Source organism: Rhinolophus ferrumequinum, chromosome 22 (genome assembly GCF_004115265.2).
Source record: "Rhinolophus ferrumequinum isolate MPI-CBG mRhiFer1 chromosome 22, mRhiFer1_v1.p, whole genome shotgun sequence".
Lineage (NCBI taxonomy): Eukaryota > Metazoa > Chordata > Mammalia > Chiroptera > Rhinolophidae > Rhinolophus > Rhinolophus ferrumequinum.
The window spans coordinates 18357934-18383855 of record NC_046305.1 but is presented as its reverse complement, the minus strand read 5'-3'; the positions used below and the strand labels follow the sequence as shown (position 1 = coordinate 18383855).

At 43.4% G+C, this 25922-nt stretch overlaps 1 protein-coding gene across 3 annotated transcripts in view; it reads right to left on the bottom strand.

The window, feature by feature from the left end:
* Window positions 1-25922, bottom strand: part of PTPN14 (protein tyrosine phosphatase non-receptor type 14) — a 151201-nt gene that overhangs the window by 10864 nt on the left and 114415 nt on the right. For 2 of the 3 annotated variants that reach the window (XM_033094102.1, XM_033094103.1), the window contains exons 8-16: window positions 24240-24328; window positions 21288-21375; window positions 20406-20488; window positions 17643-17700; window positions 14287-14365; window positions 10791-12265; window positions 6391-6534; window positions 5029-5247; window positions 1824-1952 (exon numbers count right to left, since the gene is read on the bottom strand). In XM_033094102.1, the coding sequence (XP_032949993.1) occupies window positions 1824-1952; window positions 5029-5247; window positions 6391-6534; window positions 10791-12265; window positions 14287-14365; window positions 17643-17700; window positions 20406-20488; window positions 21288-21375; window positions 24240-24328 (2364 nt within the window). The remainder of the gene's footprint in view (window positions 1-1823; window positions 1953-5028; window positions 5248-6390; window positions 6535-10790; window positions 12266-14286; window positions 14366-17642; window positions 17701-20405; window positions 20489-21287; window positions 21376-24239; window positions 24329-25922) is intronic. The other variant, XM_033094104.1, reaches the window with a different exon arrangement.

Below are 25922 nucleotides of genomic sequence, written 5' to 3'. Positions count from 1 at the left end.
CTGACCCATTTGTTTTAGTTCAATCGACCATTGAAACAGAGAACAACTGTTATATCCCCTTTCTCCCTCTGTTAATTTTCTAATCTTTTCCAAGGGTATGCATTCGCTACCATTTACACAATGGGATCTATTTTTAAGCTTTACAGTTTTAAAACCACCGGAGGGTGTGGATGAGATGGTGGTTTAGAAGGGGATCCAGGGCAGTGAGTGGGTAGAGACAGAGGAGAAATGCTGAGCTGAGGGGGTGAGCAGCCAGCGCTAGGGGGACTTGTGCCTTAGAGAAGCCCTGATGGCCACTAGGCCTCTTACAAAGCAACACATCTTTAGGTGATACAAAAAAATCTCACCCGGATTTATTTGGTTGAATTGAGTCTTCTTAAGTTTGAGGCATGCCTGACTCATTTGTTTACCGATCCTGTGACAGAAGGTTTACTTGAGGGCTTGAATTTATATTGCTGAGTGTCTAAATCTATTACAAATTTCAAGAGGCTCTAAGCCTCCGGCTGCCTCACAGATCACTAGACTTTGTGTTTATAATACTGGCCTCCTCTCTCACACAGGTCTCAGCTCAAATTCCACATCCTTAAGAGGGCCCTGGGCTGCTTATCTAATCTAAAGGAGCCCCCCAGTCCATGACCTGGTTCCATTTACTCCATGGCACGGACCACTATCCGAGCTTACTTTATTTGTTCACGTTTTAGCATCCCTCCTACTAGGATGTAAGCTCCCTGGGGACAGGGACCGGGACTGTCTCGTTTAGCACCATGGCCCTAGGTTAGCACAGATGGCCCTACAGATGCATGAAGTTATGTGAATCCCTTATAGTGATGCAGTTCCATAGGTGAGAAAACTATTCTAGAGATTTTAGGAGAATTTACTCCGTGGGAAGGCCCAATAGAAAGTCAGCCCAGAGAAGTACAACCTGGCTTTAAAGAACATGAAGTCCCTTTCATCACTATCTTCTCATGGGCTATTCTGGAAAGCAACTGCTCAGAAGATTCAATGAAGGGAATAGGACTTTTTTTTCAGTTCGTATGCAATAGCATAGATATTGGTAAAAACAAAACTAAACAAAACAGATGACGCTAGTCCCTTAAATGACTTCAAAAAGAAGTTAAAATGAATGAAAGGGCAAAAAGGAAGTGGTTGCAATAAAACATTGAGGATGGGACAAGAAAAGAAACACAAAACGTCTTCCCCCAAAGACAGCAAGCTCCAAGTGACCGGTTAGACCGATGGAAGGCGAACGCCCATCTTTGTAACTCCACGTAGAGCTCTCTAGTTACAATAGAAAAACTATGTTTGACTTGGCAAAGGAAGAAAAAGATTTTTTTCTCTCCCCAAAGGATAAAGACCTCTATGGGAACAACAGCTTCTGGTCTCTTTGCAGCTGATAAGCGCCATGCATGTAAGTGGGCCACGTCCCCGGGCTGGAGATATGTGCCCATTTACCCAGAGCGGCCCGAGGTTCTCAAATTCCAGGGGAAAGATTACGGTTTTGTTTGGCACACAAAAGGGAATTGGCTGAACGGAAGTTTGCTTCTTGTGTGTGCACTTGTTTGTTTGATTTTTGTTTGTGGCAATGCAAGGAAAAGAGTTTAAAAACTCTTTTAACATGGGATGCAACAATCCGTTATCTTTGGGAAACAAAACAAATCTACAGAGAAGGAAGAAGAGAAAACATGTGCATGCCAAAGAGAAGAGGATTTTCAGAGAAACCGTGCTGCAGGAAGAAGGATGGAGCAGCAAAGTCAGCGACACAAAACCCGTCTTACGGCCACCCCTCCCCCAGGAACAGATGGCTGTATGGCCATTCCCCTTACCTCTTCTGCAGTGACCATGGCAATCACGTTTGCTCCCTGCTCCCACACCATCTGCCAGAAGTCATGGCACGTATGTGGCAGGGGCCCCTGAGTGGCTATGTAGTGCCATTCTGCCCCACCAACCACCACCTGGAAACCAAGGAAAGCAAAGGTGAATGAACCCCAAATCCAGCACAGAACTACCTGCTGACCACAGGCCCATGTGTATCCACCTAAAAACCTTGGATAATATTTTTTAGGCCAAATGGGTTAGTGCCATTGTCAAAAACCCTGAGACCATACAGGGATAGTGACCCATTCTCACACGAAAATGCTACTAAAATACACCTAATCTTTGTTTATCTGCAACCCATAACAATTATGTACAAACCAGGACTTATTAAACACACACACATACATACACACATGTACACACACTATTACATGAATATATGTGTGTGTATAACCTAACAGAATTTGTTATAGAAACAATAGTTATGCTTACCATGTGCCATGCAGTCTAATAAATTCCATTCTTTTCTCTATTCTAGTCAATTTCATTAAAAACCAAACCAAACAAAACACCCAAACTGGGTCCTGAGGTCCTGACTACTAAGTTGATTTCACACTCGTACAACTACATGGTGTTGCAGTTTGAGAAACAGTGCTCTGTGGCATCCTTTTAAACAGTAAGAGTCCACACAGAATAACATCCCTTTGGGAGCAATGTCCTTCTCCCGCTGCCCTGATATGCGTTATAAACCAATGCTATGCTCGCCACTCTGTTGTGCCCCATATGGTAGAGGTGTCACGAAGACGCTTAGGTCAACAACACATGCTATTTTGTCATTAACTTCTCCCTGTACAGGACCACAGCCTCCAACTAAACTTCAGAGCCATGAGATGGTTTGGATAATAAAATTATTACCCCATACAGCTCAGGGTGATCTTGGGAGAAGTCTGTAGCTATAAATACCAGCGGCAGAAAATCCTACAGAAGAAGCTGTGCCCAAAGTGTTCAAGGCCGTATCAGGGTGAAATGGTGGCCTTCGGAAGGATTCTTTGTGAGTCCCCTTCCATTCCTGGGCCTTAGCATTACAAAGTCAGGCCCCCTTCCACATCCACCAGGGCAGATCTCTAGATAGCTCTAGGAGCAATGAAGAGACCATTGTTTGAAACGTTTCCCCCTCATTTATTTTATGAAACTATATACTAACTTGATTCAAACAAAAACAATGTCAGTGATTGTCTCAGTACACAAGGCATGTTTAGGTCAAAGCTGGCAAGCCAAATCCATTTTCCAAGTACTGGTGGGAGATAACATTCATGTATTTGTGGCTGGCTAGGAGTTTGGTTTATCTGTGGAGTTGTGATTTCAAACGTTAGCCTCTCTGGCACCCAACATACAGGAACCATAAATACTTCCAGAGTATGCTGCTGCCTGGGGCCTTTCAGCAAATTCCAAATATTGACAGGAGGGTATTAAAAACTGCATTAAAAACACAACAACCAATGCTACGGAGGTAGATTTCACAGATGTGATTTCACCTCTGGAGCAAATAAATCTCTGTTCTGTGTTAATGGCTGCTTGGAACCCAGGGAGAAAACACTGGCAAGATACACAGCTCTATTCCAAAACCACGGGCAAGTTCTTACAAGCTCTATGGGTCTATAAAACGCACCCATGTCTAACCCGGATCCATAAGATGAAATGTGGGCCTCGGAGAACACTGAGGACGAGACTGCTCCTGTTAACTACACCCAATGGGCACAGCTGATGCAGACTGACAGCTTTTTCCAGAGAGCAGATGGAAAATGGTAGAGGGGATTTGGCCAAAAGAAGAACATAGTATAATATAGCTCTGTAAGACTTTCATACACATTCTATCAAGAAGCAGCTGTGTGAGTCGCATCTTTGTTTGAGCTCATTATTTTGGCCATTGTTTCATTACCTAAACTAAACCCATGAAACTCACTCTTGTCCGTGTACTTCAAAGTTTCCTGGGGTTCATTTTTTTATTGTTTTGGGTCTCACTCTTGAAAATAAGAGTAAAATACACAATACGACTCATGACAGTGCTCTTTCATATTTCATTTGACAGGACTTTCTGATACTTAAATATATAGTTAGGCTCTGTGTGAAAAAGTACTATACACAACCATGGTACACTTTTTATATTTTGTATCAAAACTGTTATATGTGCACACACCTGGCTATATTTTGGAGGCTCCAAGGAACCTGCCAAGAATGCAGCTACAATTGAAAAGTCCAACGAAGAAAAGGAATAATTCTAGACAAAGCCAGAAGCAGGTTTCTAAGATTGTTGATCCTAATAGACTATTCATGTGAACCTTGTGCTGTTTAAAACCGTCCTGTAACAATTGCTTTAATATTAGTACATAAATAATTCTTCTACTTCAGAGGGCAGAGCAAGTGGTGACATTCTAAACAAATGTGTTCTGCTGTTAGAGACGCTGAAGAAAGTAAGCCATTCAGGAAACATTTAATTATATGTACACATGTATCCATCACTCTAAATTCTAACTGGGGTCAAACTAAGCTAACTAATTGTAAAGTCTATGAAATGCTGAGCTATCAAGGTTTGAAGTCTCTGCGGTAGTAATGAAAATTTAATGACACTAATGGAAATAGTGCATTATATGTGGCAAATCTTGCAAGATGCATTATGAAGCACACGTTCATGTCTTATGTTTAAATTTGTCCATTCTTCTAAATATCATGCAACTTTGAGACTTCGGCTATGAAATGTATCCCCTGTACTATTACAAGGGAGAATGGGTAAGTTTCTGTTGCTCTGGAACATAGAAGCGTCAACGACAGTTAGAAAATGCCTCTGACTTCCAAAGTCTCCATCATCGCTAATTACAAACCGGAAAGGACAATCCTCAGCTTTTCCTGTGAGTGTTTGGGAGAGTGCTAACCCACAGAGAGAAGAAAAAGTTAAATCCGCTGTCACGAGCAAGCTTTGGCAAGAGTTGACCTGGATTTCCCGGAAGCTGCTAAGGCCTCCTTCTCTCCGCAGTGCTAGGTATGCCCTCCCAGTTGACTTGAAGAAAAGCCCAGAAGTTCAAAACCATTCCCTTGGGGTCTGGGGACAAGCCAACATGCACAGGGGCAGCCCAACCTACATTTTTCTCTCCCTGCATTTTCACCTCTAACCCAGCCATCAGTCAACACACCTTCCCGGCACGCTACCCTGCTTACCTTGATGTGGGAGGCATTAATGTAACCGGTGTTATTTTCTTTGGTCGGGATCAGCTCTACTCGGTTCTCCTCATAGGGGACGACTTCACGGATCCGGCTGCGCTCGGCGTTTTCTGGCAGAGCCGCTGTGCTGAAAATGCCATTCGCCTTTTTCTTTGGAATTTGCTCATATTCTGTGAACACCATTCCCTCTTCCAGCTTCTTCTTCAAGGTTCTGAACTGCAACCGAAATGAACCTTCAGCTCACAGAATTGTCTTATCCCAAAGCTCCAACACCACATCCAGACATCCTTGGATATTTCTAGTGGTAGGGTTAGTTAGTTTCAAGGTGCACAACCAATGTTTGATTATTTGGGCCCATTATTAACCATATCTCTAGTTTCTCTTGTCCAATAACCAATTTCCTTCTCACCCATGCCTTAAACAGAACAAATCTGTGAGACCAGGCAAGAGTTGAAATTCAAAATTGGCATGTTTTATTACAACACCTGTTTAAAGTCTTAGCAATAAGGAGATTATTGATGTTAACTACCCAAACAGCCTTTTCTCCACTCATACAGCGCGTCCTTTTTACTGAACTAAAGTTTAAGATGATATTGGTACACAGTCTTGTAGTTCTGAGGATTAAATACCTTCTCCTTTTATTTTTCCCATGGCCAAACTACTAACTACAGTAACATGGTACCGACTAGATTAAATAATCCCTCTAAAGTCCCTTCTGGCTTTAGAGACATTCCAAAACTTCATGTATACTGGCAGGAATCTAAAACCTTCATATTATTAGGTTGGTGCAAAAGTAATGGTGGTTTTTGCAATTATTTTTAACCCTGTAAACCGCAATTACCTTTGTACCAACCTAACAGCACTCTAAACCTGTTGTTTTACCCTCATGCAATTTCAGGAACTAAAGGAATACTGTTCATCACCTCTAAAACACTAACATGCAACGTCAACAGCACCTTAAGAGAATTCTATATAAAAGCTTGGGTAAAACCCTCACTTCCTAATAAAGCATCATCCTTCACAAAAATCATAGAAATTGAGAGCTATAGCAATTGTTTAACTTTCTCATTTCACAAAAAAGGGGAAGAGACCCGAAGAAATTGAGTGACCTGACCGAGGCCACACGGCTTGTCAGAAGCTGGTCTCTTCAGGCAGGCACTACCACCCCACCTTGACAAACATTCGATGCTGGAAGGAACCAATTTAGTACAACACCGTTAGACCAGGTCTTGCTCATCTCAAATGGAAGAATGAATGCCTCTAACAGGCCTTCGTGTTAGCATGTCTGGGCAAGGAGAGAGCTTTGGAATCCTAAGAGCACAGAGAGCGAATCACATGATTGACAAGCCCAGCGCTTACCCTCTCGTCCATGGGAACTCGGGTGCCATCAACGCGACTCTCCTCCCGCCCTGAGACACGAGCCACTGAGAGTCCATTCAACGCTGCCAACATCAGCGGCCTCTTCTGCGCCTCCAGGCCTGCCATCTTCTGCTTCTCTAGATTCTTGTGGCAAGAAAAGGCATGTTTTCATTGTTTATAATGCCAATAGAATGCTGGAATGTGTTTTAATCTCCCCAAATCTGTAACTCCCCAGCCAAGGAATGCAGACAATCACCATTAGTAGGGCAAATTCAAACACAGCCTTCCCATTAATTCCCACTATGCCTGAGGAAGCCCGGGCTCCTGAGCTTTTATTTAAAAATGGATGAATAAATGAACAAACAAACAAACATGTAAGAGCAAAGACTCCATACAACCTTCCACAGGATGGGGAAAAGGGGTGGCTCACAAAAAGAAAAAAAAAGAAAAAAAAACATTGTACAAGCAAGACACTTTAGGAAGACAAGGGCTGAAGGAAGACAGGACAAGGAAAAGAGAAACTGAGTTTCAGGAATCATCTAATCCCATCACAGTGAAGGACCTTTCATACAGATCAAATGAAAAAAAAAACAACAACAACATAAAAACTCTTTAAGGCATGATTAAGAGATCTGGATACATAAATTGAAGAGAAAGTCCTGCTCAAGTTTCCATTCTAAGACAGAGGAGGTCAATCCTGTATTGAACCGCTGGTCCCTGAAATGTCATTCCTAGAATAAAGCCTGATGTGGTTTAGTCAACTCGCTGACTAAACCAAAGCCTGGGGCCAACGCCTGGGGCCATCTAAGATGACCCACCAGGCATTCCCTTCGAGCTTCACCCAGAGAAAGGATGGAATAGACATCGTGACTTCCAGTGATGGTGGCGGTCCTCACTGATGTGACTCAGCTGTGGGAGAATACGGATGGAGGTGGGGGCTGAGCAGACCACTTAGGGGAAGGTTCAGATGTTCCCCCCTGGCCTTTGTGGCTTTTTCATTGCCTCTCTACCCTTACCTGCACCTCCACCCTGAAAGTGCACCGATCAATGCCTCCTGGAGGCCTCAATGCTCCAGCTGTTAGGCCTACTGCTGTGCTTGCTCGAGTCCTCTCCACTGAGGCATGAAGAAAATCTCCTTTGATTCACCTCAGGCAACCCAATTAGGGCATTTCCCCCAAATTGTTTTGTCTTAGAAGTCAGAAGAACAGAGGAACTTCATAAAGTACACCAACAAATGAGTTTTACAGTTTCAGATTTTGATCCAAACAGGAGTGAAACCAATTTGTAGATTCCTTTGGCTACCACAGACACGTCGTTTTCTCCCTGGTTTCTTTTCAAGCCTTTAGCTACTTTTTTTTCCCTCTATCAGTTACAAATGTGCTCCCCAGAGAGGTGTCTTGATAAAGCTATGGTGTTTGTAGATGACACAGAGTGAGCAAATTATTCTAATCGTGGCCGGAGGGGGTGGCATCACACCGCTACATACGTCCCCTCATCCCCTCAATGCCACCTGACGTCAGAATGGAGTCCTGGTCTTTTGAGTGACGCTGCCCTTAAGATAAGATGCTTTGTCCAGTGACAGGACCAAGCCATCAGACAAACAAAAGGAGCACCGCAGAGGAGGATTAACTGTGAAAAAGTGAGAAAAGGACCAATGAACTTTCAGCCAAAAGGTGTAATAGTCTTAAGAATGGTGGCTCTTGTTTCTCGATCCCAGGCAGGTTTTGAGTTTAAATTTCGGGGGTTTTGTTTGTTTATTAGTTTGTTTTCGTGAGGGAAAATTTTTTCTTTTTCCTGTTACCTCTTTAGTTCAGAATCTGTTTCCCTCTTCTGTAAAGTTTTGAGAAAGCAGTAATTTTGGAAAAATGGTCCCGAGGTCCCTTCGACAGTCCTTCTGCTTCCTTCCCAACTGCTCTGGAAAGTGACCCTAACTGGGCCTAAGGTGAGTAGTCACAAACCTGCCTTTCTCAGGAAAGGTTACTACTCACGAGTGAGAACTGAAACCCCAGTAATCAACTTTTCTCTTAGTTCACATGCCCTATTATTACCAGAAATAAGAAATGAGTAACTCAAAGATCTGATTAGGCCTTTTCTCTTCCCTGCAGCTGATTTCGGGTTAGGGGGCTACGTGCAGTGAAATGTCTTCACAGCAGCAGTAGGAGGAGCTATCACTGACAACAGGCCGGAATCATCCATCAAAGATAAGCAGCCCTAGAATTATGGAGAGTCGGCCCTGCAGGGCAAATTCTCACCATCCCGGTCCCTCTCCAGTTCCCATGTGGTTCAATTTTCTCATTGTTGTCTTATCCTAGAGAGGACTTGACAGCCTTCTCTTCTTGTTCATTTCTAGCAAGCCATGTAAAAGTGCCCACTGGTGGGGAGGGGAGAAGCATCTGAGATGTGCGGAGGGCGCGGGGGTGAATTTCTTCATTTAAAAAAAAAAAAAAAAAAAGATGGAGAACCATTCCAAGCTTCAGTGCCACTGGCGCTGTCACCATCTTGCCTGGCACACTGGCCACTGAATCTCCTAAACCTGCTCTAAGGTCAGGACATTAGTCAAGGGTCATAGTCCTTGAACTCCAGAGTGCACAGGATTTGGAAATAAAAATCCACAGGGGGTAATGATGTTTCTGAGGTACAAGGAAAGGGGTAAAATCAGCTAGTCACTGTTACCCATATGGATGGGACGGAAACAGTGGAAAATCCCCTTGCTGCTTTGTGATAATGCATGAAGCTCTACGCAGGGAAACATGCCATGAGTTTGGCTACGGGCTTGTGTTTAATACAGGCAACAAGAGAAGTGGATGAATGATCCAAGTGGGGCTATGGGACCATGGAGGTATCAATAAATATCAAGTGAGCAAAGGTGAATGCTTAGACTTATCGTCTAACGATGCTGAGCTGTGTTCATGGAGTTTGGGGCCAAGAAACTCCCTTCCTACCAGTGAAAATCCCTTCCTACCAGTGAATTCCTTTTCCAAGCTGGGAAAGCTCTCCCCCAACCCGATCCCACATTACATGCCATCTCCCAGCCAAATGGTTTTATTTGCCAGAGGCCCGAGCACGTAACTCACAATTTCCCTCTAGGTTTGTAAAAAGTGGGAAAAGTTATGCCTGAACCAAATTCTTAGCCCTAGTCTACAAATGGCCAAAATTGTGAGGCTGAGAATGTTCTTAAGGTTTGTCTAAAGAGATAAAGTCATTACGGATGAGATTCCCAAACCCAGAACTTGGCTTCTTTAAAATGTTGGCCCTCTTTTCAGGTTGATCCCCACTGGAGAATCAGAGAGACTTATAAATGAAGGAAGTCTAATGAACTCTTCATAGCAAGTTTTAAGCTGCAACTGTCCTGGCGTTCCTAAAATAAGCCCGGCTATCTCAGGGTACAGATGGGGTGCCTGCAGAGGAGAAGTCAACCTGAGCTTGATTAGTTATAATACAATGATTTTTTTTTGTTGTTTTTTAAAGGAGTGAAAATTTCCAGGGCAAGCAGCGATGGTGTTGTGAAATATTTTTTAAAGTAGCAACCACAACCTAGGAATTTTCTCATTTGTGAGCGGTAACTCACATTGCTGTTCTATGGGCACACTCACGCTCCGACAACGTAAGGGCCTTCTGAGTGATGCACATTCAGAAGGTTAGTTAGGTCTAATACGAGGCATCCTCAGATGTTATAAGTGTGTGCCTGTCTGTATGTGTGTTTTCACATGCATGTACCTCAATCCTTGACAGACTAAGCGTCATGCGGAGTTGAAGCTCAACGACAAACTTCCAAGTTCACTGTAATTTTCTTGGCTTTGTGTTAAACACCTACTGAAAGAAAATCTGACGGTAAAGCTAGACACACCATGGTCTAGTCAATATTGGTGGGCCATCCTGACACAGAGATCTACACAGAAAAGCTGTGCTCTGAATGGATGTCGCTCTTTTAATATCTAATTGGGGGGGAAATGCTCTCCTTCCAGAAAAAAGCAAAACACCAAGAGGAGTAGGAAGGCAAGCTCCTAGCAGCTCACAGAATAGGAAGTCTGACCCGGAATAAACAACAAACTGCTGGCCTAGACACTGATCTCAACAACCTGTAACACCCTAACCCCGTCCTTGGTACACTTAGTACCAAGTGTACCTATTATTCTAGAATCCATGAATGAGAACGGAAGATTTAGGTGCAAAACCCACATTTTTGTGACATGAAATACTACCTGTTTAAATGCCAAGGGATTCTTTAGGTCCCTAACACATTGCCTGAATAAGCCTCACAAGTTCTTCAGTGTCTGAAGCATGTATGTTTTCACACTCTGAACAGAATCATGGACAAGGAGCAAAGGAGGCTGCAGGGGGAGACCAGCGTGTGTAACTGTCCCCCACCCCCAAATGCCCTGGTTGAGGAAGACACTTACCCTGATCATCATCTCTCTTTCTATAATGCTGTCCTCCAGGGAGAACATTTCGGACACCGGTCTCTCCTTCACGGGCTCTTTTTTGACCCGCTCCTTCACACTTGTCAGGTCGGGTTCTGAGATGGATGGACCAAGAGAGGACCCATTGACGGCCAGCTGGTCAGCCCGGGAGACACTGATGGCCTTGGCAGGCCCGTGCCTCAGCACCCTGGCTCTGGCGATGGCTGGGGGAAGGCTAACCTGCTCTTGTCTCAGCGCCCCATTGCTCACACTCTTCCTCGGGCCAGGATACTCAGGAGGGGGCTTGTTTGGGATTCGGGCTAAGGCCGCCTGCAGCTGGGCACTGTACTCCATCTTCTCTCGGAGCCCAGGGATCTGCGGCACCGATTCTGCAGCCTCTTCCTCCTCCTCGCTCTCGCTGCTGTGGATCAGCATTGTGGCATCAGAGAAAGTCTTCTTGTGGTGATACTGGGGCAGCTGGGGAAGCTCGTGGCCCCCTGGCACCTCCTTGGGTGGCCCCTGCTCCCGGAGCGTGTTGCGACGAGCCATGGGGATGTTGAGTGACTTCAGCGTCATCGCCTCCATGCCCCGCACCATGCTGTTCATGACCTCCAGGCTATGGCGCTTGTTCACCGTGCCATGGTGCTTGGTGGCCGTGAGGGGCTCGCTCACCTCCTGCAGAGACTGATGCACCACCGGGGAGCTGTCCTCTTGGAAGGTCTTCACTGAGAGCTGCACCTTGCGGGTCACCAGGTCGGGGCTGCTGCCACTGACATACTTGTGGCGGTGACTGGCCAGGTCTGGGGTGCTGGTGGCAGGGCGGGGCCGTGGGTATGGGGGCGGCGGCCTAAAGAGATAGTTTTTGAGCATGTGGGCTGTGTTGTAGTTATGGGTGCCTTGGAGCTGCATGTTGGCCAGCTCTGGGGTGCTCACCGTGTGTGAGATGGCACTTGCCCCCGGCTTGCTGGGCACCGAATTACTCTTTGGGTTTATCTGGTCAGATGGACCGATAAGTTTGTTACTGTAGCCCCCCTGTGGTCCATACGGGACAGTGTAGGGGTGCCTCTCCCGCATCTCGGGCTGGCTGTACACCAGTTCCTCCGGATGGTTGTAGGCATGGGTGTTGATGATGTTGAGATTGCGCAGAGACTGACTCTGGCTGTCCGTATGCATGACCCCCCTCTTCATCTGGCGCATGACTGTCTCATAATCGGGCGTGGGCCGGTAAGATGGCACGATGATGGCGCTGTGCCGGTGGCTGGGGATGTAGTCAGCCCGCATGATGTCACTCCCAGGGATACTGAGGTTGGAAGAGACGGGAGACGCCTGAATGAAACTCTGGGAGCAGTTCAGGGAGTTGATGCTGTGAACGCTACACACGCTGCCGTTGGTGATGGTGCCGTTTAAATAATTTAAGTCCAGGCTGTTGTGAGAGTTGCAATAGAAGGCGTCTTCGTTCCCATGGAAAATGCTGTCTACAAGAAGTCAAACAAAGGCACATGAACCTCCACTCCATCCTGCTCCAACTAAGATCGCCCTCACACTCCTGGGGGGGATTTTTTAATATAAAGAAGTCCTAAAAAGTACAATCCCATGGTCTCTGCCCACGTGTTCCACAGAAAAACTGAAATTTACTTGGATGAGATAATAATATACAAAAGGAACATGCTAAAGCATACTGAAAAGAAAAAGGGAGCCTAAACAAAGAAGGCAATGACCATTTGGGATATATATTGCCTTGGTAAGTTCTTGATTTCACCAGGCGCTTTGAAATCAGGCACCAAGAACAGCACTCATGTTGGATAGACCTGTCTGTCCACTTGTTCAGGGCTCAGCAACAGGACTGAAAGCCAAGAATGTTAATAGGGCAATAGATTGGAAGTTATCGTGTACCTGGAGCTGATCTTCCTGACTACAATGGGAAAGGCCCCTTTACCCGAGGGACAGCGGAGCGTCCACACAGGCACAAGACAAATAATGCAGCCAGGATGTCAGCGTGCCTGGCTCGCTGGTTCTGAACAGCGACCAATGGAGGGCAAATAAGAATCAGGAGTTCTTTTAGCCACTGCCTAAAACTCTCCTCTAAAATTGGTGTTTCATCACTGGGGCCAATTCACAGAAAAATTAGTAATAGTTTAAAAGCAGGACTTAAAAAGACAAAAAGCAGATTTGTAAAGCCAGACCCATTCTTGGTGTCCAGTGTTCCTGAAACACACACACACACACACACACACACACACACACACACACACACACACAACACACATACACCCCTCTCCTAAGAAGGCAACCACTTGCCAAAACACTTTTCTGTGGGCGAAGTACATCACGCTCACACTACAGGTTTAAGCATGAGCAAAGTAGAGGAAGGCAAAAGCCGGAAAGGTGAAAAACAGCAGAGGTGACTAAAAACACTCAGCAGCCTGATGAGAAGGGGCGTGGTCACCAGATGTGATGAGGCAGTCAAGAAAAACCAGAACAACGGACACAAAGATTGCATTTATCCACCTCTAATGGGGTTGGGTGCCTTCCCACAGAAGCAGGGTAATCTTGCTAATCTCTTATTAAAAATAGCGTCTTATTAAATAGTCTTAATTAGGTTAGTTTTCATGCTCACACTTTGACAGTGTAGAGACATTCATATGATAACATAGAAACGAATTATGCATTTAACATTGTAAACATTCAACGTTTAATCCCATCCCGTATTGAGACGCAGTTAGGATCACGGTTAAGATCACTGGCTTGAGGATCAAGACACCAATTTTTACATTCAAGCTCCTCCAAGACCCTTTTTTGTATCCCAATTTCTATATCTGTAAAATGGAAATAATAGTAATACCTATCTCGTAGGTTTAGTTTGAAAATTAAGTGAAACCACATACTGCAGGTGCTTAAGGAGAAGAATTGCTCTATAAATGTTAATTGTTTTATTATTATAATTATTATTGAAATAGTTTTTTTTTCCCACACATTTTGCATGGGAGTTAAAAAAGAGGAATGAAAAATTTACTCTGAGGCAATAACAAGTGCACAGAGAAAGGGGCTGGTGAGAGAGATGAGAACCAATGGCTAAAATGAAGGGTTGAGATTATTTGTGTATTTTTTTCAATTATTATGGGTACCTGTATTCAGTCACCATGAAAACCTGATTGACAGTTAAAAGCTTTCTGATATTGGCAATGAGGGTGAAGTGTATTCCATCGGGCTTGGCTGTCACTCTCTTCTCTAAGCCCACTTATGAGAGGGAGGAGAGAAGGGACTTGCTCACTGCCTTCTCCCAACTCCCTTCGCAGCCAGTTCTGGGGAAATTTTTTTTTTTTTCAGGGATAAACGATATTTTAGGCCTTTCAGAAATCGAAGCTGCTGCCTGCTGCCATTCAGATAATGACAAGATTAAAAATGATAGCATCACTGTCATCTTAAAAAAAAAAAAAAGGCTTCTTTTATACCCAACTTTTTGTCTTAGGAAGGGAACATGGCAAACCAGACTTACCTTGCGAAGTGTGTGTTTCTGAGTAGTGTTCACCACACTGGACGTGCATGGGAGGCAAGATGTACGGCTGCTGCCGGGGCTGAAACAGAGAACACAGCACAGGTGCAAAGGTCTTGGCACAAATGGCCGCCCACTCTCACGGAGAGCCAGCCGAGCACATGACAGTCCCCATCAGTCACCCGCATCTGCAGGGAAGCCCACTGCTCCTCCTGCCCACCCCCCCCCCCACCGACCCTCTTCTACTCATCACTAAGGGTAGGGCTGGAGAAACTCGGAGGGAGAAGTAAGGAGGCTGGCTCAAGACAAGAAAGAAGCTGCAATCACCATGAAGGAACGCACCTATTTGTAATTTATTGTCTAATATACTTGCAAAGCTCCCAATGCCCTTCTTTCATAAAAGGAATAACACAGAACACATACATTATTATGGTCCACCTGACAAATAATGAGAATAAGGAGGAACCAGGTCTCATTCTATTCAAAATCGGCTCGCTCCTGGAGCCACAATCTCATACACGTCGTCCTAGCTGCACCTAGGACCCCAGCTCACAGTGCCACATCGCCTCAAACAGGGACGGCGCAGTGTTCGGCGGGGCCCGCTTGCACGTGTACATACAAATGTGAACGTGATCGACAACAATGACTGTGTAAGTTCTCAAGACCACATATTGACCCTCTCATTGCAGAGGTTCCTAAAAAGGGCCATTTCAGACTCAATTTGAATAACTTCCTGCTGCAGAGGCGGGTACAACTTTTAAAGAACACAACAACAAAAACATGCTTAAATGGATTCAATATTTGGTGGGCCAACAGAGCAAATATGGTTAGTCGCTAATGTGACCCACAGCAAGTCATTTAACCTCAGTAGGTCTCAGCTTCCTGTCCATCAAATCAAGTCTCCTCCCTCCGCCTACCTCAAACATGATCCGTTTTTTAATATATTGGGGTTTCAGGTGAAAGTTCGTTTAAAGAGTTTTGATGTTAAAAAATTTGAAACTTTAAACTTATAAATCACCAAACAGGGTGATCTCTTATATTTCTATTTGATTATTTTAAACTTAGCCTTAGAGGTATCAGTTGAAATGTTACCGCTTTAGGAGAGAAGCTGAGATCAAGCCAAAAAAAACCCAAAGCCAGCAGGGGTCACACTTTCTCAGTATCCCTCAACAGAAGAACAACCCCCAGAGTTTGAAGCTGTGTAAATAACTCATCTAACATCACCTGCTACAACTAATGCTTCAGCATCAAAAGGGCAAATGAAGAAGGTAATGAAGACAAGGGATCCTCCAAAAATTACAAAGAATCGGGAGAAGAACTAAAGAATTGAAATTAATCTAAGAAAGTAGTTCAGGGTAACCAAAGGAAAAGGAAAGGTGCTACATGAGTTCCCCTAAATATTCCCAAATCTCCCTTTGGCTGGTTTTTGTGTTGCAATTTAAAAATATTTTTCCTCTTCTTGGTAATACAAAATTCAACTCAATTTTTCCAGCGTTGGGCAGACAGTTTTAGACTTTAAAAAAAAAAAGAAAAAAAAAATCCCGCGGGGAGGGATTCCTACAAGGGAACAGAAATACATGGCAAGGCAAATTGGCTCACTGACTTCTCTTGCTTATGAAAAAAAAAGAAAGAAAATCCAATAAGTCAGGAACCATTCATTGATGAACTGGCATAGGTATACAGGCAAAGGGCGGTAATAACTAACCCTTCCAACAGCATATCAGGATTATATTATATTATTTATTCCATCTCCTATATATTCCAATATGCTATTCTATTTCTTTCCAGACCTGCTAATACAGAAACCAATTCGATGCCATAATACAGGCAGCAGATGGACAAGAGAAAAACAGCGATCAGTAGTGGTTATCAGCAAGGAAGCCAAAAGGAGACAATGTTATCTGGTTTTCCTCTTACTCATCCCAAGGAACCCTTGGTGAAATGGTGTAATCCTAAAGGGCAAAGGGTAGGGAGAAGCCATGAATCTGGCTTCCTGTAGACTTTCTTCATCTACATAAAATAGGAATGTCTCTGTATCTTCTCTAGATAATTAGGATGAGATCAGATCACAAGACAGCCTTAAAGCACTTTGCCTACCATAGCGCATCACAGACATAAATGAAAAATTATCTCACTGATTTAAAAAGACACGTGGACTCTAAAGAAGGGAAAAGGAAAATGAAATTAACAAAGAAGTAATTAACAAAGAAACCAGTGCCACCAACGAATCCATTGGTGCACCAGAGAAAAAGTGCAAAGTGACCCCCCAGGTCTGTAAGGCCAGGGCCACTTGTGAGATACTGTAGATAGTGTTAAGATTAATAATCCTCATGTGGGTTCTCAGGAATTATGTGATGATATTAATGGCCCAACTCTAGGATTCTAGTTCATGTCTATGCATTTTCCAGGAAAAAAAAATTCCTCAAAACTTTCCTTTTGAAAGACAAGTTAAAGATATACAATACTTCTATAGCCTACATATATTGTGTATGAAGACAAATTCAATTTTATTCTTCTCTCAACTCGAAGGAACCGTTCACCATGAAAAACTAAAAGGTTACATTATTTTGATTATGTGTAAAAAAGTCATAATCTAAAAGAATTATGAATTAAAACAAGTAGAAAACTTTAAAGGAAACCAAGTCTTCCACACCTTTCCATTATATTACCCTTAAGTCATTCTCAAAATAGAACACAGCCTAAGACAAACACATGTATTAAAATTAGAGCTGTGTTTCCTTATGCACGTGATGAAAGGAACAGTTAAAAAAACAAACCAAAAGCTGATGTTAAGTAGAAAGTGGATCAATTCATATTTTGTTGGCCTTAAAATGAGAAAATGTGCAATTAATCTTCCCTACCGAATACTCTACCTGAGACCATCCACCAGGCTCATTCATTTTCTGTTCATTTAAAAAGCATTTCTGACTAATTTTTTAAGCTCTATCTATGGCAGTGAACACAAAAGAATGTGTGGGGCTTATAAATGAAGACACATCTACATGCAACAACCAGAAACAGTGATAAAACAACAGATGCAAACAAGTCGATAGAAACAGCAGGTTGCAAGATGAAGGAACATGGTCTCATCAGCCTGGAATAAGACTTACTCCAGGGGGTGGGGGGTGGGGGGGGGTGAACCTTGAGTCATACTTAGAGAAGTGATGGACATGCATGGGCACAAGTGGGAAAAAGATGGATGTGCATCACACCTGCTTGGCAGACTGATGCCCCTCTGTGTTCTCACCACATCTTATCTGGTCATAATACCCTAGTCACCTCTCCCTTCAAATGAGCAACAAAAGGACACTCCATCCCCAATAGTCAGACGACTTGGTTACTGAGTATTTCATACATACCAGAGAGGATCGGCTCCAAGTGGGCTGGCGTCTGATGGGGGGTGGAGAATTTGATTGTCTACATGAAAAGTTGAAAAAATGAGGGTGGTTATTATTATTTACCAGATACAAGAAGACCAGATAGATAGATAAGAGAGGAAGAGGAGGAAATAGACAGGATGGGTAAAACTTATAACAAAACAAGACATTATTTCTGCGTGGTGAAGTTCAGAACAATTCTGATTTCCTCTTTTATTTTCAAAATGTTTGGGACATAAAAAATATTTTAATAAGTTTTACAAAGCAATATTAGAAGGATAAAGCTTATTTCTAAAGAAAGATGAGGGAAAGAAGCAAGACTGACACATTTCACCATTACACTTTGATTTTAAAAAATTGTTTTCTTTTTTTACCTTGGTATAAGTGTAAGAACTTTCATAATTAAAAAAAGAACAAAACATATTTTTAAGATGCTGCCAATGAAATGAAAATCCAAAATAAATTAAATATTTTTGAGGTATGAAGGTACTTTTAATGAACAAAATACATATTGCAAATATTCATCAGATCACATCCTTTCCAGACAGAATCAACATGAATTTTTTTTTTAATATAGAGATAAAAATGAGTGGGAACTGAGTATTATCAAATTCTTGAGACCTGAAATCAAAGGTGCCTTTGAGAAACAAGTACAAATTCCAGATTAAATTTTCCCCCATCCTCACTGAAATAATTTTTTTTAAAAAAGAACATATAGGGTTTTCCATCAAGCTAAATGTTAGGTAGAAAAGTGGATCAATTCAAATTTTGTTGGCCTTAAAATTAGAAAATGTGCAATTTATCTTCAATTTAAAGTGTTCTCCTTATTCTGATATTTAGTCTTTGCTACCTTTTTGGTGGTAAGATTTTTTTTAATGAAATGATGGAGCCAATATAGTTATATTGGATTTTTTTTTTTAACTGGCCAAATGCAATATTATTAGACCTATTGTTAAACATCTTTTCCTCTCCCCTCCCCCAATTTTTTTCTCCCCAAGCCAAAAAATACGGGAACCACTCCCTGAAACTGTATCCGCAGGTGACAAGTAGTGACTCTGTTAGGGAAAAAAAACAAACATCAATGGCAATCTTTTAGAAGTCAGAGTGGAGACCTCTGGAGACGGATTCTATTAAGATGATACTAGTTTCATAAAACTCCAGAGGTATCTCCCAGGTCTTAATGTAGCCTGTGCTGAGACTCTGAAACTGTATACAGAATTTACTGTACGTGGTGGGGTATGGTGTGTGTGTGTGTGTGTGTGTGTGTGTGTGTGTGTGTGTGTGTGTACTTTTAAGATATTCGCAGTTTTTACCAGATAAGAGGTTAGGAACCTCTCGTGTCTGGTTAGGAAGAAAAAAGGAATGGTTATTACAAAAGTAGAAAAAAAATATATAATTTCCTTAGTTTTAGACTAACACATGATGCCTGCTAAATATTCGAAGAGAAGACCACAAAAGAAATACAAATAATCAGTAAATTTTATAATAATGCCACTTGTTGAGATATGGTCAAACCAGAATTTTACACTTCTCAAAATAGTTTTCTTTAATTCACCCTACAGAAGTTCACTACAGAATTCTTGTTCATGTCAAAGATACCCTCACAAATCAAAGGAGAACTGCAACGAAGTGACCTAAAGGGGATCTGTTCAAAAGACTGGCGTGTGCACCTGATGGCGTGTGCACCTGCATTGCGTCCCTACCCTAGATCTGGCTACTTAAGGGGCCACTCCCTGATCGGTGCTCTTCGAACTTACATTTGCAAACTTTGCCGGCAGATCTGTTATTATCAAATATACTTTCAGACTCTGACAGTGACCGATTGCAGTGACTGGTTTGAAAGAGCCTCCATCACGAAGAGAAAAAAGTCTGGCAGAACCTGATGATGCAGTTCTAAAACGCACTCTTCAGCAGGAACGGCTTTAGGACAATACTGCGACACTCTTGGATGTGTCCACTGGGGGAGTGGAAAAGCAGTTCTCCTCTTGCATTTACATCCCCGAAGTTCTTTGAAACAAAATTAAACACTTTGGGCGCCCCAACCGCTGATGTGCTCTGCTAAGGGACACCTTTTGAAGGCAACCCAGGTAAAGGCAATGATAGCATGAGGCCCAGCACGCCGTACCGAAGGTCAGGTCACATGGAAGTTCCCTCATCAGAATCCCTTTATCATCTTTATTTCCAAATTAAATTTAAAACACACGCACGGATTTGTGACATCTATTAGTGTCTTCCAAGTTTTCCTCTAATTACCCTGGCCTCTCATTTACAGGCAGATGACATGACCCAGAAGCACACGCAGGGTTACCCAACTGTGTAAGCGAAACGGGGCTGCGGATGACAGGAGCTTCTTCTCTTTCAAGTTGGCTCGTCACTGTGTTACACACTTCTGAACAGCCTCTACATCTGACACGAAGGGGCGCCCTGGCAAATTGGGCAACGGCTCAGCTCCTCCAAACTCATAGCAGAGGTTGGAAAGGCACTAATGTGAGCCAACCCATCCAGGCAGTCAAGCACTCACAGTCAATTTGCGAATTATTTTGTTTCTAGGCATACACAGTCCTACACCACATGTTCTTCATCATTAAAGTGCTTTCACCTGCCCGACTTTCGCTTACTCCTTTAGCTTCCAGAAGGAATGAGGGGAAAGAGTGAATGCAAAAAGCAATCTATGACATCCCTGAAACACACGAATTCAGTCTGACCAAGCCATCCGGGGAGAGGGAGGACTATATGTGTACTTACTCAGTGCAGATTTTGTTTTGCTTATAAAACTTGTGCCGTGTAGCAAACAACCGAGAAATATACTTGGCGTTTTCAATATCATCCTTGGGAATGAAGAGACAGAGAAAACAGTAAGTAGTTGTTTGATTGTCTATGCATTGCGCTAAGATTCCTCTCAACAGGGACACATCCCTTCCTCCCTGCATGTCAAGCACAAAATAACACCCTGGGCCACAAACCATCATGCTGAAATGCAGCGGCGGCCATGCCTATGAAGTTCACCAAAGAGGGACAGACAAGACTGTCTGCTAAAGAATCCTGATGCCCAAGGCGCTGGGGTTACACTGATGAACTGGCTGGTCCTCACAGAATTCCAAACCCAGCGTATGAAGAATAAATAAAAGATTCGAGGCAGAGCATGGAATGAACACCAAGCGTCAGTAAACGAGAGGCAATGAGATGCGTGAACAGCCTTGGCTCTTGGGAGGCCCTCAACAGAAGGGCAATCACTCAGCTGACTTCAGATGAGGCTTGGGCTACGATGGGAAAGAAAACCCAGGGCAGTCAGCAACATAATCAGGGGTTACTTGACGAGGGCTGTAACTAGAGTGCGGGGTTCGAGGCCCGCCAGACACCACGATCGAGGAGCACAAACAAGGCGGGTGGAGGAAATCTCTAAATCTGAGAGTCAAAGCTCAGCTCGGAAAGCTGGCGTTTTGAACATGAAATCACCACCACTATCCCGAAACGAGTGACAACAGCCCTGGGCAAGTACTGGAAAGGTATCAGTTCAACAGAATGTTTAGTCTCTCAAGATAACGGTGAGCAAGGAAAGGATCTTAGGAGTTGAGAAGTCAAAGAGCGAGCTGCCTGCTGGGCCCTGCCTCTGTCCACCTCGCTTACCGTGTGAAAGAGCGCCGTCTCCTCCTTGTTCACGAGCTCCACTAGAATAGTCGACTTGGTATGAGTGATGTTCCCGATGTCGTTCCACCTGGTCAAAAGAAAGGCAGCGGTGTCTGCCCCAAGCCCGTCCATGCAGTTCTAAACCTGCACAGGAGGGTCGTCTGCTACTGCTGAGTCTAATTTTACAAATTATGATTAACTATGTTTTTAAAAGCTCCACGTTCCTTCTCTCAAGGCAGAAAAGTACAGAAAATGCAACATGCATCTATTGAAATAGCTAAATATCCTACGTGAACTATGTCCAGATACTGTTGTTCATAAAGTATTGTTTCCTTTCTGGTTAGTTATAAGGAAAATTTGCAATGGCTTTCTGCTACCTTGTTTTTCACAATTCCAAACGGACAAAGTATTTCCCATGATCCTGGCTTTTAATCATGGAGGAGCACATTATTTAAGTCACGTGTTTCCCAAAATCTAGGCTGAAGAATCCACGTAGATTCTGTGTTGTAATGCACATTATTAATTATGCCACCTAGGAAAAAAAGTGCCTAGGGGGTAAGTATTAATGTGCCTACATTTTTGTGAAAATACACACACACACACACACACACACACACACACACACACTCCTTCTCTTTCCTCAGGGAGACCTATCTTATCTAACATGAGATACACAGAAATAACGACCAGACAAGGGAAGGGAAGCTCCTGCTTCCTATTCTACTTGCAGCCAATTTCTAACCATCTCTTACCACAACCTACCCTTCACTCGTGCCCCAACCTATAATTCCCGCCCACTGACTTCACTCCACCATGCCTGTACTCATTACACTTCTACCTTTGTCTGGAGGATTCCTTTGAGACTCAGCCCAGGGGACCCCTTTTCCAGGAAACCCTCCCTCATCCTCAACCATCCACAACCGTGTGTCGTCCTTTATCAGTTACCACGTTACATTATAAGTGTTTATTTCTGTGACTAGATCCTTAACTACACCATAGGCCTCATGCCTCGGGTGGAGATTCGGCTTTCGTCAGCTCTGTATTCCAAGCACTGAGCCAGGGGCCTGGCACAGAGCATGCAATGAATGTTTGCTGAAAGAATGAAAAGTGATAACACTGCCTCCCATCTGTACGGAGCACGGTGCTTTTATCAACTCCCGAAGGCACACAAGGCAGCTATTTTGTTCCTACTCTGGAGATGGGGCAATTTAGGCACAAATGAGGACATGTCTCAGCCACATTCACTCTGATCATTGGGAATGGACGACTTCTATACCAGATTTTCCTCCAGTCACCTTTCCATGACACCAGTACCAACTGTGTTTACGTTCATCTGCTGGGGCCATGATCGCTACAGGTGCTCAGCACAGCTGTCTGCCGACGTCCAGTTCCATCAGATTACATCTACATGGACTCTAGCTACATGCTCCTCAGTGACGGTCTCTAGAGATAAGACATATTTGGTTTCCTCTGGCTCCATTCCTTCAAATCAACTGCCAAAACTCTGAATCCACTCCTCACTCGACCACAGGACTTCCTCTAGTGGCACAATTAACACGACCTTATAGAAGTAAATTCCCACCTTGCAGGGCTTTCAAGGTTAAGTGCTAGAGGATGAGGACTGAAAAGTTCCTAAGGAAACTGCGAGTGGCTTACGATCAGCAAACTTTGAAATTGTTGTTTTCGTCTATTTAACCCTGACAACTATAATGTAAGACCTGCCTGCTTCTTCAGGCTCAAGTAAAAAAAAAAAAAAAAAATGAAGCATTAATTTATTTACGGAGAACGGGGAGGGACAAAAATTCTGGAGAGCTTTAAATGGGCATAAAATTTTATAGTTACAACTCTGCACATGTATCTATATTTTACTCAATTTATCATTTGTTGTAGGCATACTGGAGTTGACTGACTATGTCTCAAAGTCAAATTTTATTCTGGGGCCCTCTCTCTCTCCCCACTCCCACTTCAATAATGTCTCTATTCAAAGAGCAAGAGCAAATAAATGGACAAAAATAATGGCAGGGTAGGGACCTAGGGAAGAAAAAAGCCAATTAGGAAGCTTTTGCTGGGGAAAATTTTCTCAAAATGACCTGCAGCAACTGCTGATCACAGAGGACATGGCTGACAGCGATTTGCTTCCAGAATGTAGACTGTGCTTCCCCTCTAAGATGTGTCTTTGACCATCTGCCCTAGGTGCGTAGCTCTGCCTGTCAGACGCACACGCAGAAAGCTGTTCTTCCAATAAACAACTGGCCATATTCCCTTGTAAATAAAAGCAAGCATGTAATTTTTTAGGTCGTAGACACATGGAATCATGGGCAGCAGTACAAAGCAAGCTCACTGACATTTAATGGAGGGGACACTTTGCCACACCCCCTATACTGGTTCAACTCATGTTAAACGGAAAAGAGGGTGAAAGTGTCAATAAAAAATACCAGTTTTAAAATGTGCAACAAACCAATGGCTTTTTCGAAACACACCTTCCAAACTAATTCCCTTTTGTGAATATAAAAACTAGCTTGCATTCTTCTCACACCTGTCGTTAGGCAGAGGGTGCAGGTCAACGGGAAGAAGCCTGTTTGATTTTAATGACTGGTCATGGATATCGCTGCAGCACAGGTAATCAGCAGGAAAGGACTGGAGAACCTGTTTCCAACCAGACTCATAAAATTTAGTTCCCATTCTCCTGGCTCAGTGGGGTTCAACAATGCATTTCCTGGAGTCAGGAGGGAATAAATCTTCCCCTACACCCCACCCCCAAACAGGCCTCCAGGAGATGAATTTCACCAGAACCACTTAAATCCCATAGAGGCTGATCTGAAAGGAGCTGAGAAAAGCTCGATTCTGCCTGGCAGTCTGACTCTTAGCTCATTTGTATAACTTTCACATAATCAGTGGGTTTTTCTAGAGTCCCTAGAAGGGGAAAAAGGAAAAAAGGGCAAATCAGATTACCTGTGTATGACTGCTTGTCTTCCAATTCTGTTTCTCACGAAAATCCCCATAAAGAAAATGCCCAGGTGCACACTGTTTCCATGATTGTCCTGCACAAGATCAATAAAAGAGAGTTGTGATGAAAGACCGCCGGGAGTCTGGCAGTGCCCAGCGCTTGGGCGGCAGCCTCGCCCTGGGGACTACGCCCTGTTTCTCGCCTATAAATGGAATGAATCACAGTTAGCATCAGGGCAATAAGGCAACTAGATCCTGAGGGGACGCACCCCACCGAACATCCTCATGGACTATGTGCGTATATACTTTTTCCTTTTGCTCAATGTGTTGCAACACATTTCCTGCTGAAAAGAATGTTAGGATGTTCTCGGATTTGTCAGTAGTGCAGATTTTCTCTTTCATGAACAACTATTACTTTTTTTAACCATAGTTTTCATTATTTAAATCAAAACTGTACATGCACATAGTTTGATTATACATGCATATTATATTAAGTGCTATTATATATGCAGAGAAGCCAACAGCAGTCCAGGTCCAACAATCTCCTCTCCATCAGAGGCACCAGCTTCCATGACTTAAAGCTCCAGTGTGTGTCTACCGTGTTTCCCCGAAAATAAGACCTAACCGGAAAACAAGCACTACATGATTCTTCAGCATGCTCGTAATATAAAATAAGCCCTAATGCATCTTTTGGAGTAAAAATTAATAAAAGACCCAGTCTTATTTTCGGGGAAATACGGTAGGCCTTATTTTATATTACAAGCATCCTGAAAAATCATGCTAGGGCTTATTTTCCGGTTAGGTCTTATTTTTGGGGAAACACAGTATGTGTATCTACCATACCTTGGCTTTTTGATTTAGAACCTCATCAGTCCTGGGATATTTTCTCAAATTTACTATACCTTCTGTTTCCTCTGTTCACTCCTTTTACAACTCCCATTATTCCCAGGATGTTAAACATCCTGGTCTGGCCCTCTTATTTTATCTCCTGCCTCCCATGTTCCATTACTTCATTTTTTTGGTGAGATTTTCTTAATTTTATCTTCTCACCTATCTATTATGTTTTCCATTTCTGATATCATGTTTTTAATTTCTGAGAATATGTTCCTTTTTAAAAGGAATCAATTCCTTTACGGAGGATATACACATTTAATCTCTGGGACTCAGAGGATGGTATATTTTGGGCAGGTGGTTCTTCACCCTGCAGGGTCTCTGTCTTCCAGGCTGCTCTGTTGTCATTCTCTTGGCCTCTGTGGTTCCCATTAGGGTATCATGCAGGGTGATGCTTGGCTACCTATTCATGTTCCAGGGTGTGATACTAAATGCTGACTGAGAGCTTTGTGACATGGGAGGGGCATGTAGACTGCAGACTTCACTGGCGGGCAATCAGCTCCGCCCTGTGTTGAGGAAACCAGATGTCTAATCTTCAGTCTGGTTTCTTGGTCCAGCCAGGTGCTTCCAACCGCCTGCCGGGAAGAGCATACCTGGCTGCCAGTGTTCTTGAGAGCAGAGTGGGAACAAGGCTCCACCTCCAGGGAGTAAACTGTCATTCAGCCCCCTGCTTGCACTGAGGGGATGTCTTCTTTGTGGAGTAAGAGGAAAGCCTGCATAACTAGGCCCAGGACGGAAAAGAAGAACTGCTACTAAGCCCGTTTAAGACGCGGACAGTGTCGTTTCTCAGTGACCTCT